The following is a 12,638-nucleotide window of genomic DNA, read 5'->3' on the forward strand; positions in this document are numbered from 1 at the left end:
TCTACCTGGGCTTTTAAAGACAATCTCTTATTTTTAATACAATGGAAAATGTTTGATTATCTCTCTTGAAAGTGTAATGTATTGCTGTCTCGCCTAAACAAATTCCTTTTTGACAAGGGATGCTTGGTGTGGCTCTGCAGGAACCTGCTGGTGCTTTGTTTCTATGTTCCTGCGCCAGTGACCTGTCGGTCAGCAGATCCTAGGTCCTTTGGGATCTGTCCCCAAGGATTTTCAGAGGCGCTGGAATTAGCTGGGAATAAACAGTAGCTGTTATAAGTAGGATTGGGTGATGCTGCTCATCCTGGAGGTGTCTGTGGGCTTAAATCTCTTTCTGTCAGCAGATGAGAAGCGCCAGCCCGACGCTGAGCCTGGGAGCGACCTCTGCCCTCAGCGCCTCCGACACATTCAGGTCAGGGAGATGGGCAGAAGGGAGGGCAGCGGTAAGCGGGTGCCGTTCTTCACTTCTGGGTAGTAAACGCGAAGCGTTACAAAGCCGAAGTAGCGCTCAGGAGCTTGGGCGATCTCCTTGAGCTTGGATTCCTCTTAACTTGCAAAGTCGGTGCATTAGAGTAGGTGTGTGAGAAGGTTGGCGCCTATTTAGCCGTCCTTTCGGAATCGCTTTATGGGTCCGATGTCTGCAAATGTGGCCGATCTGTTTTTGAATGTGCTAGTAGCGTTTGCTTCCGTGAGCTTTAGTAGTGACAACGTCTTGAAAGTCACTGCCTGCTCTCTTGTGGGGAAAAAAAAAAAGTGTTTTTCTTTTATGCCTGTTTAAACTGATCTACTGATTTCAAGGGGTGTCTCTAGTTCTTGAGTTGCAAGGTATGGCAACCACTTGTTCGTCTTCTAATTCCTCCACCTCTTCTAGGGTTTTGTAAACCATGAGCACGTCACCTCTGAGCCTTCTCCAAGAGGCGCAGCCTTTTCACCTCCCTTCTGAAGGTGGCTCTCCCTTCCCTTTGCAGCCGTCCTCGTACTCCAGCGCGTCTTCCGTGAGATGCAGGGACGAGAACCGCACACGGTGTTCCGTCTGTGGGCGCGGTGAGGTTTTAGGCAGCGGCTGAGTGATGCTTTCCACGTCTGTCTCGGTATCCTTCCCCATGCGGACCGGCGTTTCGGGGGCGGCTTTGGTTGTCGCTGCGTCGAGCCCGTGATGACTCCAGGATTGCTTTCTGAGCTGTAACTGCCGGTCCCAATGTCAGCATCACGTAAAGGTGCTTTAGATTGTGTTTTTTCTTGAATAACAGTTGAGAATACATACTTTTTGTATGTAAATACATAGTTTTCTCTAGATACTTGTAAATTTATTTTAGCAAATAGTAAAGGAATTGAAATACTATAGTTGCTGGATACCTAAGCTAGGCAACACTATGAAAATAATACAAGTAGGAACACAAACCCTCCCTGATACACTTTATTTCCCCCTGCTCCCATCTAATGCATTTGGTTTTGTTTTGGAATAAATTGTAAGCTCTTTCAGGCTTAAACTTTTTCTGCATTGGTGTAGAATAGCAGCGTTTCTGGGAGAGGGAGGTTAATCAGGTTTGAAGTGTATTGACAGAGCTCTGCTTAGGAGCTGTTTGAGGCTTTATATAACCAACACCGGAACCAAATCAGTGGTGTTTGCCTATAATTTCCCATTAGTTGCTTCATTTTCTAGTACCAAAAATAAAGCCAAGTATAATGCGGTATGAGCCAGTATTCCTGTTGAAGTGCCGATGACTTTTATCATTAAAGAAAACAAACGGATGAAATTCATTCTTAAGACAAACTAATCGGTTGTATTGGGATGAAGAATAAACCCTGTTACATTAAAACTGTCCACGTGCAGCAAAATGCTTATGTCGGCTTGCTATTGAAACACTTCTAACGGATATTATTTAATTATGCCCTAATGGTTATACTTTGCATGCATGGTGGCATTTCAAATATTTTATTCATAGCAGGCAAGCTTGTCTTGAGAAGGTATTGTCTGTCTTCAAAAAAACCCCTAAAACCAAACCAGAGAGATGTAGAAGGAGGAGTCAGATACATCATTTGACACGGAAAGGCTATACCTCCACATTAGCATTTTTTAATTAGATGGTTCCATTTAAGCTTTTAGAAGGAGCATCTTAATTAAATATTGAAAACTTCAGTATTCCTTGCCTAGAGTTGAATTTGTGAGTTAGCGAATATGATATTATTGACAGCTACACATAGGAAGCTTTTGCTTACCCAGAGTTCCTCTGTGACACGTTTTACTGCTGTTTAAAATGTTTTAGAAGACGTTATCAATGGCCAGTGTACTTTCATTAATAGCAATTTAACGAGCAGTAATTGGTTAATAAATGGAAGGATCCATTTTATGTCTTACTATTTTTTTCTTAGGTGCTGACCAGTGGACAGCAATCAAAGTACCCTGGGAGTGCAAAATAGTGAAAATCTGGTGCTGATTTCTTCCTGCCTTTCCCAGGTACTCTGAATTTTCTGAGCTCCAAACTACCAACAACTGGTTCTAATACTGTGTAGGGCTAAACTATGGCAGTACTTTGTAAGATTTTACATTTAGTGTTTATTTACAGAGTGATTTCATATCCTTCTAATCAAACGGAAGGAGCGGTAATGAATAAATCTCCTTTTCTTCAAACGGAGAAAAAAAATCCACTTTTATTATTGTGGTTTGAAAAAATACATTCTGCTATCCTGAAAGTCCTGGGGAGGATAATAAGATGCCTTATGCTACGCTTACGGCAACACACTGGGGCACTGGGATACGTAGATTCCTTTCTTAAGAAACGTTATTATTGCTGTCCTGACACGCTGTGGTAACTAGAGGGGGTGACAGCCCTCAGCGGATCTACAGGGCACTCGGGCAAGGCTTAGGTTACGTCACTCGGGAGCGGGTGACGCATCGATTGCGCGGCTCCCCGTTTTCAGGGTAGTTCTAACACCCGGAAAACGTGGTTGGGAATTCGGTGTGAGAAGTTTTATCTGTGGTGTAAACACGTCACTGTCTTCTGCCGGCTTTTATTTCTCAGGAGCTCAAGCTCTGGCCTTCAAAATGACTAACTTGGAAAACTGCCGAGCTGCAGAAGAGGATGGAGACTCGGGTTCCCTGTCTCCTGCTGCGACCGCGGAAAGCAGTAGGTCTGTCACGCTGTAACGCATGCTCACCGACACGGAGCACGGCTGCTCGTTCCCGGTGCTGTGCGGAGCTGAGGGAGTGCCTGTGGTGATGCGGTGGTTTGCCACGGCCTGTTTTTTTCATTGCAAGTAAGTGTAAAAGAGCTTGGAGGTAAATTTGAATTTTCCGTGGTACTGCGGAAGCTGATATTCCTCTAGGTGGATGGTACTAAAAATAATTTCCTAACATCTTAGAATCATAGAATCATTAAGGCTGGAAAAGACCTCTAAGATCATCGAGTCCAACCGTCAACCCAACACCCCCATGCCCACTACACCATGTCCCTAAGCGCCTCATCTACACGTCTTTTAAACACCTCCAGGGATGGGGACTCCACCACTTCCCTGGGCAGCCTGTTCCAATGTTTAACCACTCTTTCAGTAAAGAAATTTCTCCTAATGTCCAGTCTAAACCTCCCCTGGCGCAACTTGAGGCCATTTCCTCTCATCCTATCACTGGTTACTTGGGAGAAGAGACCAACACCCACCTCGCTACAACCTCCTTTCAGGTAGTTGTAGAGCGCGATGAGGTCTCCCCTCAGCCTCCTCTTCTCCAGGCTAAACAACCCCAGTTCCCTCAGCCGCTCCTCATAAGACTTGTGCTCCAGGCCCCTCACCAGCTTCGTTGCCCTCCTCTGGACACGCTCCAGCACCTCCATGTCCTTCTTGTCGTGAGGGGCCCAAAACTGAACACAGGATTCGAGGTGCGGCCTCACCAGTGCCCAGCACAGGGGCACGATCACCTCCCTGCTCCTGCTGGCCACACCAGTTCTGATACAGGCCAGGATGCCACTGGCCTTCTTGGCCACCTGGGCACACTGCCGGCTCATGTTCAGCCGCTGTCGACCAGCACCCCAGGTCCTTTTCCTCCGGGCACTTTCCAGCCATCTGCCCCAAGCCTGCAGCGTTGCCTGGGGTTGTGGTGGCCCAAGTGCAGGACCCGGCACTTGGCCTTGCTGAACCTCACACCTTGGCCTCGGCCCATGGACCCAGCCTGTCCAGGTCCCTCTGCAGAGCCTTCCTGCCCTCGAGCCGATATTCCTCTAGATGGATGGTACTAAAAATAATTTCCTAACATCTTAAAGTATTAGATGTAACATTAGGTGTTTGGTAAAGTCTTACGAAGTTTCCAGCAAGTAGCTAATCAGCTAAAGAATACATGTCAAAAAAAAAAAAAAGCTAAAAACCAAAGAATCCCCATTTTCCTCAAAGTGTTTTATTGCTTTCGGACGCTAAGGACTTATTCTTGTGCGCATTTAATATCAGTCCGTGTTGTTTATAGGAAGCTGAGGTGGTATCTTTGCGTTTTATTCCTGCTTTGGCGCTCAGTGAGCGGATCCCGAGCGTCGGCCGTGGGAAGGAGGAGAGGAGGGGCCTAGGCCCGCGCTGCAACGCTTAACTCTGGCTGCGAACCCCCCTAAAATCTTGTGAGTCGGGGGACTAGAAACGCGTTCTGCTTTGTAACGTCGAGAACGCCCGTTTCCTTGCTCACCGGCGTGGGGTTCAGCCCGCAGTTGTTTGCGGGGTGACGCTTTTTAGCTTAGCTTTGGCCCATAGTGGCACCAGATTGACATTTTCTTTGTCCCCCGGTATTTCGGATAAGGCGGAGGATTCTGGGCTCCTGCGGCAGTTTGGTGGAAGTTCGTGGTCTTCTCGGGGGCGAGGTCGCTCCTGTCGGCTTGGTCAAGGAGGTGGAGGTGCCTTGTCTGCGCCGAACAGAGTCCTGAGCTTGGGGCCGAATGAGTCTTTTCCAGATGTTGCCATAATCTCGCTGTGCCACCCCCGAGGCGGCGTGAACGCCGGCGGGCGCGCGGGCACTCCGCGGATTTCTGCGCTGGTTTGACTCCTTCGCTCGAAGACTCATCTTCGTAACGAGCTGGCGCACAGATTATCCTCGCCAGGTAATTTCTGCTGAAGGGGAGGTCTTAAGTAACCGATGCGGGAAGCAATCGCTAAAAATCCCTTTTTTTTTTCCCTTATTTTCCCCTCTTACCCCTGTATTTTTTACAAAAGCATGTTCTGAATAGTTCTTAAAAGCACGCGAGGATTAACGTGTCAAGCTTTTTAGCATTTTTGCCAAAAAAAGACATACACACGGCCACGTTATGCTCTCTTTATTAAGAGAGTTTGGAATGTTTTTGGTAAATACTTTTATTCTCTAAAACTGTCAATCCTAAAGAGTACGCTTTGAACAAGAGCGCGGGTTATGTTGCAGTGAGGCAGTTTAACAATTGCAGCGTTTCCTTCCAGGCAGAAATCTCCATCACGAGGCCAAACGAAACGCGGCGTTCACTTGTGCCGTCGGCAAATACCTCTCCGTTGGTAAACACACGCGCAAAAGGGCTTCACGGTTTCAATCAGCTCAAACGATGGGATTACGTGTGTCCGTTCTAGCTCAAACCTGCGACAACCGGCCTTGTCGCGCGCTGAAGCGCGTCCCGACTACCCGAGCGGCGCAGAAATAAAACGCCAACGGGAGGGAGCACGAGCGCCGCGCGCGGTTTGAGAGGGAGCGTGTTGGGAGCTCGGCCTGCGTTCGCAGCGCGTGGCCGGTAGCCGAGGAAGACGCGCTCCAATGAAAAGATGTCGGGCGACCGGTTGCCCGAAGCAAACCCACCGACTGTTTTAACGCTTCTGACGCCATGACACCGCGTTCCAGCTCGTCACAAAGGGCGCGCTGGGCACTTTTCTACACCAAAACGTAAATCCCTCGGGGTTGTTTATTGAGGCCCCCCCTTTTCCGCCAGGGGCGGGGCCGCGCGCGGCCACCGGCCCCCGTCCCCGCCCGCCCCCGTCCCCGCCCCCTCCCCCGTCGGCCACCGCCCCCGCCCGCCCCTGTCACGTGACGCGGGCCGAGGTGACGCCGCCCGCGGAAGCGGATGCGTGGAGGAGGCGGCGCCGGCGCGCGCGGCCGCCACCCCCCCCCGCCGCTGAGGGGCAGGTGGGGCCCGGGGGGCACCGTGGGAGGTCTGGGGGGGGCCGGGGGGCACCGTGGGGGGCCTGTGGGGGGCGTGGGTGGGCGGGGGGCACCGTGGGGGGCCTGGGGGGCACCGTGGGGGGCCGGGGGGCACCGTGGAGGGTCTGGGGGGGAGGCCGGGGGGCACCGTGGAGGGTCCGGGGGGGGCCGGGGGGCACCGTGGGGGGCCTGTGGGGGGCGTGGGTGGGTGGGGGGCACCGTGGGGGGCCGGGGGGCACCGTGGGAGGTCTGGGGGGGCCGGGGGCCACCGTTGGGGGCTTGAGGGGGGCGGGGGGCACCATGGGGGGCCTGTGGGGGCATGGGGGGCCCGGGGCTGTGGGGCCGTATGGGGCGGGGGGCTGTGGGGACTGTGCCGTGGGGGTGCTGCCGGGGGGGGAGTTATGGGGCAGGGCCGGGGGTATCTATAGGGCAGGGCTGTGGGGATAGCACAGGAGGATGTATAGGGGATGTATAGGAGCCGTGGGGGTTGATCTGAGGTGTCTGAGGTGGGTGGGGGGAGCTGCTTGGTGGGGAGGGGGCTGCCTGAGGCAGCAGGGTGACAGGGGTCAGTGGGGGCTGATGAAGCCAGAGGCACCTTTTGGGTTGAGCCCGTCTCCCAGGAGCCCCCGTCCGAACCAGAGGCCTGTCTGACCCGATTCCTGCCCCCCCCCCCAGGACCTCTGCAGCCCCCCCCGAGCCCGGCGATGCCGATGATCTCCCTTCCGCCATGCTCCTCGCCTCCTACTCCGCCTGTGCCCTCCTCCTGGCCGCCTGCCTGGCGCTGGAGCTGGCCGCCTGCCGCTCCCGGCCCCCCGCTGCCCCCCACCACGCCAACCCGGCCTTCCGCCGCTTCCAGCGTGGCTACTACCGCGTCTACCTGCCGGCACTGGCCGCCGACTGGCTGCAGGGACCCTACCTCTACAAACTCTACCAGCACTACCGCTTCCTGGAGGGACAGATCGCCATCCTCTACGTCTGTGGCTTTGCCTCCAGCGTCCTTTTTGGGTTGGTTTCCTCCTCTTTGGTAGATCGATTGGGTCGGAAAAAATCCTGTGTCCTTTTTTCCTTGACCTACTCGATTTGTTGTTTGGCCAAACTCTCCCAGGATTATCTGGTGCTGGTGGCGGGAAGAGTTTTAGGGGGGTTGTCCACGGCGTTGCTCTTCTCCGCCTTCGAGGCGTGGTATGTCCACGAGCACGTGGAGCGGTACGATTTTCCGACTGAGTGGATCGCTGTCACCTTCTCCCGGGCGGCTTTTTGGAACAACGTCATCGCCGTGGGAGCCGGGGGGGCGGCCGATTTCTTCGCCGAGTGGTTGGGGTTGGGCCCGGTGGCCCCGTTCATGGTCTCCATCCCCTTCCTGGTGCTGTCAGGGGTCTTTGCCGTGAAAAACTGGGATGAAAACTACGGGAAGAAACGAGCTTTCTCCAAAACCTGCGGCGACGGTTTGAAGTGCCTCCTCTCCGACCGCCGCGTCCTTCTCCTGGGCACCATCCAGGCTCTGTTTGAAAGCGTCATCTACATCTTCATCTTCCTCTGGACCCCCGTCCTGGATCCCCACGGCGCTCCCTTGGGCGTCGTCTTCTCCGGCTTCATGGCCGCCAGCATGCTGGGCTCCTCGCTCTACCGCCTGGCCGTCTCCAAGAGGTACCACCTCCAGCCTGTCCACCTCCTCTCCCTCGCCGTCCTCCTGCTCTTCTTCTCCCTCTTCATGCTCACCTTCTCCACCAGCCCCGGCCAGGAGAGCCCCGTCGAGTCCTTCCTCGCCTTCCTCCTCATTGAACTCTCCTGCGGGCTCTACTTCCCAGCCATGGGTTTCCTCCGACGGAAAGTGGTGCCGGAGAAGGATCGCCTGGGGGTGATGAACTGGTTTCGTCTCCCCCTGAACTTGCTGGCCTGTCTGGGTTTACTGGTTCTCCACGACAGCGACCGTCGGACGGGCACCAGGAGCATGTTTGGCGCCTGCGCGGCCGTCGCCCTGCTGGCGCTGCTGGCCGCCGGCCGCCTCTTCGCCCTCAGCCGCCGCCACGCCGAGCTCCGCCTGCCCGCGACGCCGGGGCAGGCTGACGCCGCTGACGCCGTGCCCGAGCCGTGACGGGGGTCCCGCCCTGGGCGTCAACTGCGGGGGGGCCGCAGGGACACCCTGCAGGTGGCTGGTGACCCCCAAAACGTCCTCGTGGGGACGGAAGCATGCAGGGAGGCGTATTCTCTCTTTTTTTTTTAAAAAAAAAAAACAAAGTAAAAGCTGTTTCTGCAGATCCCCCCCGCACACTGTTTTGGGGAGAACCTCCTCCGGATCCGCCCCCCCTGCCCGGCATGGGGGTCTGCGCGCCTGCGAGCTGCGCGTTGGAACCTGCGGCGGTGCGTGGAGCCGCGCTTGCACGCCCGCTCCCCGTGGCGCAGGTGTTCTGAGGGAAGGTTCCCAATTCCTCCGGGATTCGTTCTCGGGTGCCAGCTCGAGCTGGGTGCCTCCGGAGAGGGACTCCTACCCTAGGTCGCGCCCCTCAATGATACCCGCACCCGTCCCCCGACCCCCCTTTGTTCTGGTCGGGGGTCTCTCCCTCTCTTCCTGGGTTTCGCTCCTGAAGTGACCTCGTTCCCTTGGGATTGTCCCTGCGGGAGGCCACGAAAACGGCTGGAGGGCGGTGGGGGAGGCTCGGGGCTGTTCCGCCTGGAGAAGGCACGGCTCCGGGGAGACCGCGCTGCCTTCCCGCGGTGAAGTGGGCACTAATTGCAGGGGGGTCCCTGCACACCTGCACCCGCTGCAGGGGGGTCCCTGCACACCCACACTAATTTCAGGGGGGTCCCTGCACACCCGCACTAATTGCAGGGCGTCCCTGCACACCTGCACCCGTTGCAGGGGGTCCCCACACACCCACACTAATCGCAGGGGGGTCCCCGCCCACCTGCACCTGCTGCAGGGGGTCCCTGCACACCTGCACCCATTGCAGGGGGTCCCCGCACACCCGCACCCATTGCAGGGGGTCCCCGCACACCGGCCCCGCACCGCCCCGGGGCCTCCGCACGGTCGCCACCGTTGCGCGGCCGGCCGCGCTGCAGGGGGCGCCGTGCGCATGCGCGCTGCCGGAGCGGGGACTACAACTCCCGGCGTGACCCGCGGGGGCGGCCGGGTGGAGCCGCGCGCTGATTGGCTGCGAAGGCTATTTCAAAGGGGCACGCGGCGGGGTCTGCACGCAGGTGGTGGCGGCGTAGCGTGAGTGTGAGGGGCTGCGGGTTCGGGGGGGCCCTGTGAGCCCTAGGGGGGCCGGGGAGCGGGGCTAGGGGGGGTCTGTGAGCGCTGGGGGGGCCGGGGAGTGGGGCTGGGGGGGGTCTGTGAGCGCTGGGGGCGCCGGGGAGTGGGGCTGGGGGGGGTCTGTGAGCCCTAGGTGGGCTGGGGAGTGGGGCTGGGGGGGTCTGTGAGCGCTGGGGGGGCCGGGGAGTGGGGCTGGGGGGGGTCTGTGAGCGCTGGGGGGGCCGGGGAGCGGGGCTGGGGGGGTCTGTGAGCGCTGGGGGGGCCGGGGAGCGGGGCTGGGGGGGGTCTGTGAGCGCTGGGGGGGCCGGGGAGTGGGGCTGGGGGCGTCTATGTGCCCTAGGGGGGCCGGGGAGTGGGGCTGGGGGGGTCTGTGAGCCCTAGGGGGGGCCGGGGAGCGGGGCTGGGGGGGTTTGTGAGCCCTAGGGGGGCCGGGGAGCGGGGCTGGGGGGGGTCTGTGAGCCCTAGGGGGGCCAGGGAATGGGGCTGGGGGGGTCTGTGTGCCCTAGGGGGGGCCAGGGAATGGGGCTGGGGGGTCTGTGTGCCCTAGGGGGGGGCAGGGAATGGGGCTGGCGGGGGTATGAGCCCTAGGGGGGCTGAAAGTGGGGCTGGGGGGGTCTGTGAGCCCCAGTGGGGCTGCACCAGGTCCACCAAAAGCCACCTGGACCCCACTGGAAACCCTCTGGTGTCTCTTAACGTGCATCGCCGCTGCCTTCTCCCCCGCTGCAGAGCTGGGAGAGGGACCAGGGAGCCAAAGCTCAAGGGCTGAAGAACCCGGATGACCTTGAGCCCAAGGACCTCCACTACAAAGGCAGGCTGCTGGAAGAGCGCTTCCCATACAAGTGCAGCTCCCTCAACCTGGTGGCAGAGACCAATGAGGGTGCTGGTGGGTTTGGGCCCTTCGTGGGAGGCTCTCCAGGTTGCAGTTCAGAATGTCTCAGACCCGTGGTGTGCCCTCGGCTCTGTCCAAAAGTCTGGATGATGCCTTCACCTCGTGGAAGCAGCTCCTGGCCACACTGGGCATCCCGGCTGTGCGCAGCCCCGAGCCAACTGTGGCCTCCCTGCACCTCCCGGCAGCTCTCCACAACCCCTCTGAGGTGGTCTCTGAGTGTAACCATTGGGGGGTTTCCTGCCCCCAGACCTTGCAAGCCGTGGAGAGCTGCCTCCTGGTCAGAGCCCTCTGCGGCGCACTCGGGGACAGCCTGGGCAGGGCCAGCGCCCTGTGCCAGGTCACCAAGCTGCTCTTCCAGCTGGAATGCCCTGACTGCGCCCAGGTAAGTCTGGCAGGGAGGGAAGGGGCTGCGGGGCGAGCTTGGCCGATCCCCGAGGCCGCAGCCCTCATGCCGGCGCGTTGGTTTCCAGCTTTTCTTGGAGGAGACGGAGTCCTGCCTGCAGAAGGCCGAGAGCAGTGATGATTCCTACCTGCTGCTGCAGCAAACCTGCCTCCTGCTCCGCAGCCAGCTGCGTCAGCCACCGGGTAGGGCTCCTAAAAACCCTTTTCTGCCTCAGAAGTGGTGTCAGAGGACAAGAGGGGACTGCAGCAGCCCTGGCTAGGGACCTTAGGCGTGGAGGCACCCTGGACCACAAATGGTGACTCTTTTTCTCCCTCTGCAGATGGAAGAGCGTCTCCTCCTGTTGCTGGAGGTGCACCAGAACCCGGCTCCACAAAAAGACGCGAAGGTCTGGTACCTGCTGCGAGCCCACGTCCTTCAGCTGGCGGCCGTCCACCTGAGCCTTGCCCCTGCCCGCCTCTCACCGGAGCTCCGGCAGCAGGTCTTTGTGCAAGGTGAGTTGCTGGGGGATGTTTAAAACTCTCCCGGTGAGCGCCAGGCTGACGGGGCCGTGGGCGAAGCTCCGTGCAAACATTTGACCTCTGGGTTTCTCCAAACCAGCCCATTTGGGGCGAGGAGAGGGAATTTGGGGGAGTGCTGGGGCTGGGGAGGGTCTTGGTTGGTGCTGATACCCACGACCGCCCTTGTGCAGGGTGGAAGATGCCCGAGACGGCTCTCTCCGAAGCCCACAAGCTCTTCTGCAGCATCCCCCTCCTGCTGACGGGCAGCGACGTGCTGGGCTGTCAGGCGACAGCGTCCGATGTCCAGTTTGTGGGTTACGGTGAGCCGGTTGCTCATGTGGACCAAAACCCAACCAGTCCACCGGAAAGAGTCGAGCTCCGTGCCTGCTTCTCCGGGAGGAGCAGCTCCGGTCGCCTCCCTGTCCTCCCTCGCAGGGGATAGCCTGCCGCTGAAGCGGCAAGCGATGGCTGATGTGCTGGCCTGCTCGGAGCCTCGTGGCTCTCCTCAGCAGGCTGGAGGCTGTGTGTCAAGCCAAAACCTTCTGCTTGGTGGCCGTCAATCTGGCCATGGAACTTGCAAGCCACCCGGTGGTGAGTCACGGTGAGCGGGGACAGCCTGGCCCTGAGCTTGGGGGTGCTGCCTCTGCTCCGACCTGGCCCTCTCGGCTCTCTGTATAATAAACAAACGAATGAACAAAATACATGCTTTTGCATTTGGCCCTCATAATCAGTGGCAAGTTTTGTCCTCTCTCCTTCTTGGAAGAGACCTCTAGGGAAGTCACTGAAACGCTTCTGCATCTGCAGGCATTGTAAGACCCCAGCTTTGGGGAAACAGGGCCTGGCCCGACCTGGCCTCTCGGCTCTCTGCCTGCGCTGGCCCCTCTCCTGCGCCCAGCGCGAGCTGGCAGCTCTGAGGGGGGACACGGCGGCATCGGGGTCCCCACCCGAGACACCAGGATCCCCCACCCGCTCACCCGCCGAGAGCAGGGTGAGGGCGTCCTGGGTGCCCTCCCCATGCGGATCCCCTCCTTGGGATTTGAGGGTCTTGGATGCCTGGGTCCCCTCCCCATGCCAACCCCCGTTTGGGGGGGTCTCAGACACCTGGGTCCCCTCCTTGTGCCATCCCTACCTTGGGGTTCAGGGTCTCAGACATCTGGGTCCCTCCCCTCCCTATGCCTCAGTTTCCCCAGGTACTCATGATGCTGTGGACGCTGGGGGTCTGCCATGGGCAGGGTGGGGGGGGGTTGCAGGGCAGCAGTGGGTGCCTTTGGGGGTCCCGTCAGTGGCAGGGGGGGTGCAGCCCCCCGCAGTCCCACGGCAGATGGCGCCGATGGCCTCCTCAGCAGGGGCTGGTGGGGGTCCGGGCGCTGCAGGTGGTTCTGAAGCTCCTCCGGCAGCCGCTGCTGCTCCTGCCTGGGGATGCGCCCGAAGTGCACAGCGGGGGGGGCACCCGTCAGCACCCGCCTGCTGAGCTG

The 12,638-nt window shown here is 58.6% G+C and overlaps 2 protein-coding genes across 5 annotated transcripts; both read left to right on the plus strand.

Annotated features, from left to right (window-relative positions):
- Nucleotides 1–336: 336 nt before the first annotated feature.
- SLC61A1 (solute carrier family 61 member 1) lies at nt 337–8,377 on the plus strand. 4 transcript variants are annotated; one of them, XM_075135407.1, is made up of 7 exons: nt 337–409; nt 966–1,214; nt 2,371–2,455; nt 3,021–3,255; nt 4,448–5,066; nt 5,416–5,866; nt 6,797–8,377. In XM_075135407.1, exons 6-7 carry the CDS (start codon nt 5,808–5,810, stop codon nt 8,214–8,216), a joined length of 1,479 nt encoding a protein of 492 aa, XP_074991508.1. In that variant the 5' UTR covers nt 337–409; nt 966–1,214; nt 2,371–2,455; nt 3,021–3,255; nt 4,448–5,066; nt 5,416–5,807; the 3' UTR covers nt 8,217–8,377. The 4 variants fall into 4 exon arrangements, with proteins under 4 accessions (XP_074991508.1, XP_074991509.1, XP_074991507.1 ...); XM_075135408.1 differs by lacking the exons at nt 337–409; nt 966–1,214; nt 2,371–2,455; ... (1 more) ...; nt 4,448–5,066; nt 5,416–5,866 and adding an exon at nt 5,982–6,106 and having other exon boundaries at nt 6,797–7,768; nt 7,853–8,377; XM_075135406.1 differs by lacking the exons at nt 337–409; nt 966–1,214; nt 2,371–2,455; ... (1 more) ...; nt 4,448–5,066; nt 5,416–5,866 and adding an exon at nt 5,983–6,106.
- Nucleotides 8,378–9,330: 953 nt separating this feature from the next.
- On the plus strand, nt 9,331–11,855 carry LOC142074647 (uncharacterized). Its single transcript, XM_075135396.1, has 5 exons — nt 9,331–9,341; nt 10,101–10,645; nt 10,734–10,848; nt 10,986–11,157; nt 11,355–11,855. The coding sequence occupies exons 2-5, from the start codon at nt 10,350–10,352 to the stop codon at nt 11,603–11,605; spliced, it is 834 nt and encodes a 277-aa protein (XP_074991497.1). The 5' UTR covers nt 9,331–9,341; nt 10,101–10,349; the 3' UTR covers nt 11,606–11,855.
- Nucleotides 11,856–12,638: the final 783 nt, after the last annotated feature.

The sequence above is a fragment of the Calonectris borealis genome, chromosome 39 (genome assembly GCF_964195595.1).
Source record: "Calonectris borealis chromosome 39, bCalBor7.hap1.2, whole genome shotgun sequence".
Lineage (NCBI taxonomy): Eukaryota > Metazoa > Chordata > Aves > Procellariiformes > Procellariidae > Calonectris > Calonectris borealis.

Coding starts and splice junctions, on each gene's coding strand:
- SLC61A1 (XM_075135406.1), top strand. CDS start 6,045: ATGCGTGGAGGAGGCGGCGCCGGCGCGCGCGGCCGCCACCCCCCCCCG. Junction 6,107..6,796: donor CCCCCGCCGCTGAGGGGCAG/GTGGGGCCCGGG, acceptor CCCCCCCCCCAG/GACCTCTGCAGCCCCCCCCG.
- LOC142074647 (XM_075135396.1), top strand. CDS start 10,350: ATGATGCCTTCACCTCGTGGAAGCAGCTCCTGGCCACACTGGGCATCC. Junction 10,646..10,733: donor AATGCCCTGACTGCGCCCAG/GTAAGTCTGGCA, acceptor GTTGGTTTCCAG/CTTTTCTTGGAGGAGACGGA. Junction 10,849..10,985: donor CCAGCTGCGTCAGCCACCGG/GTAGGGCTCCTA, acceptor CTCCCTCTGCAG/ATGGAAGAGCGTCTCCTCCT.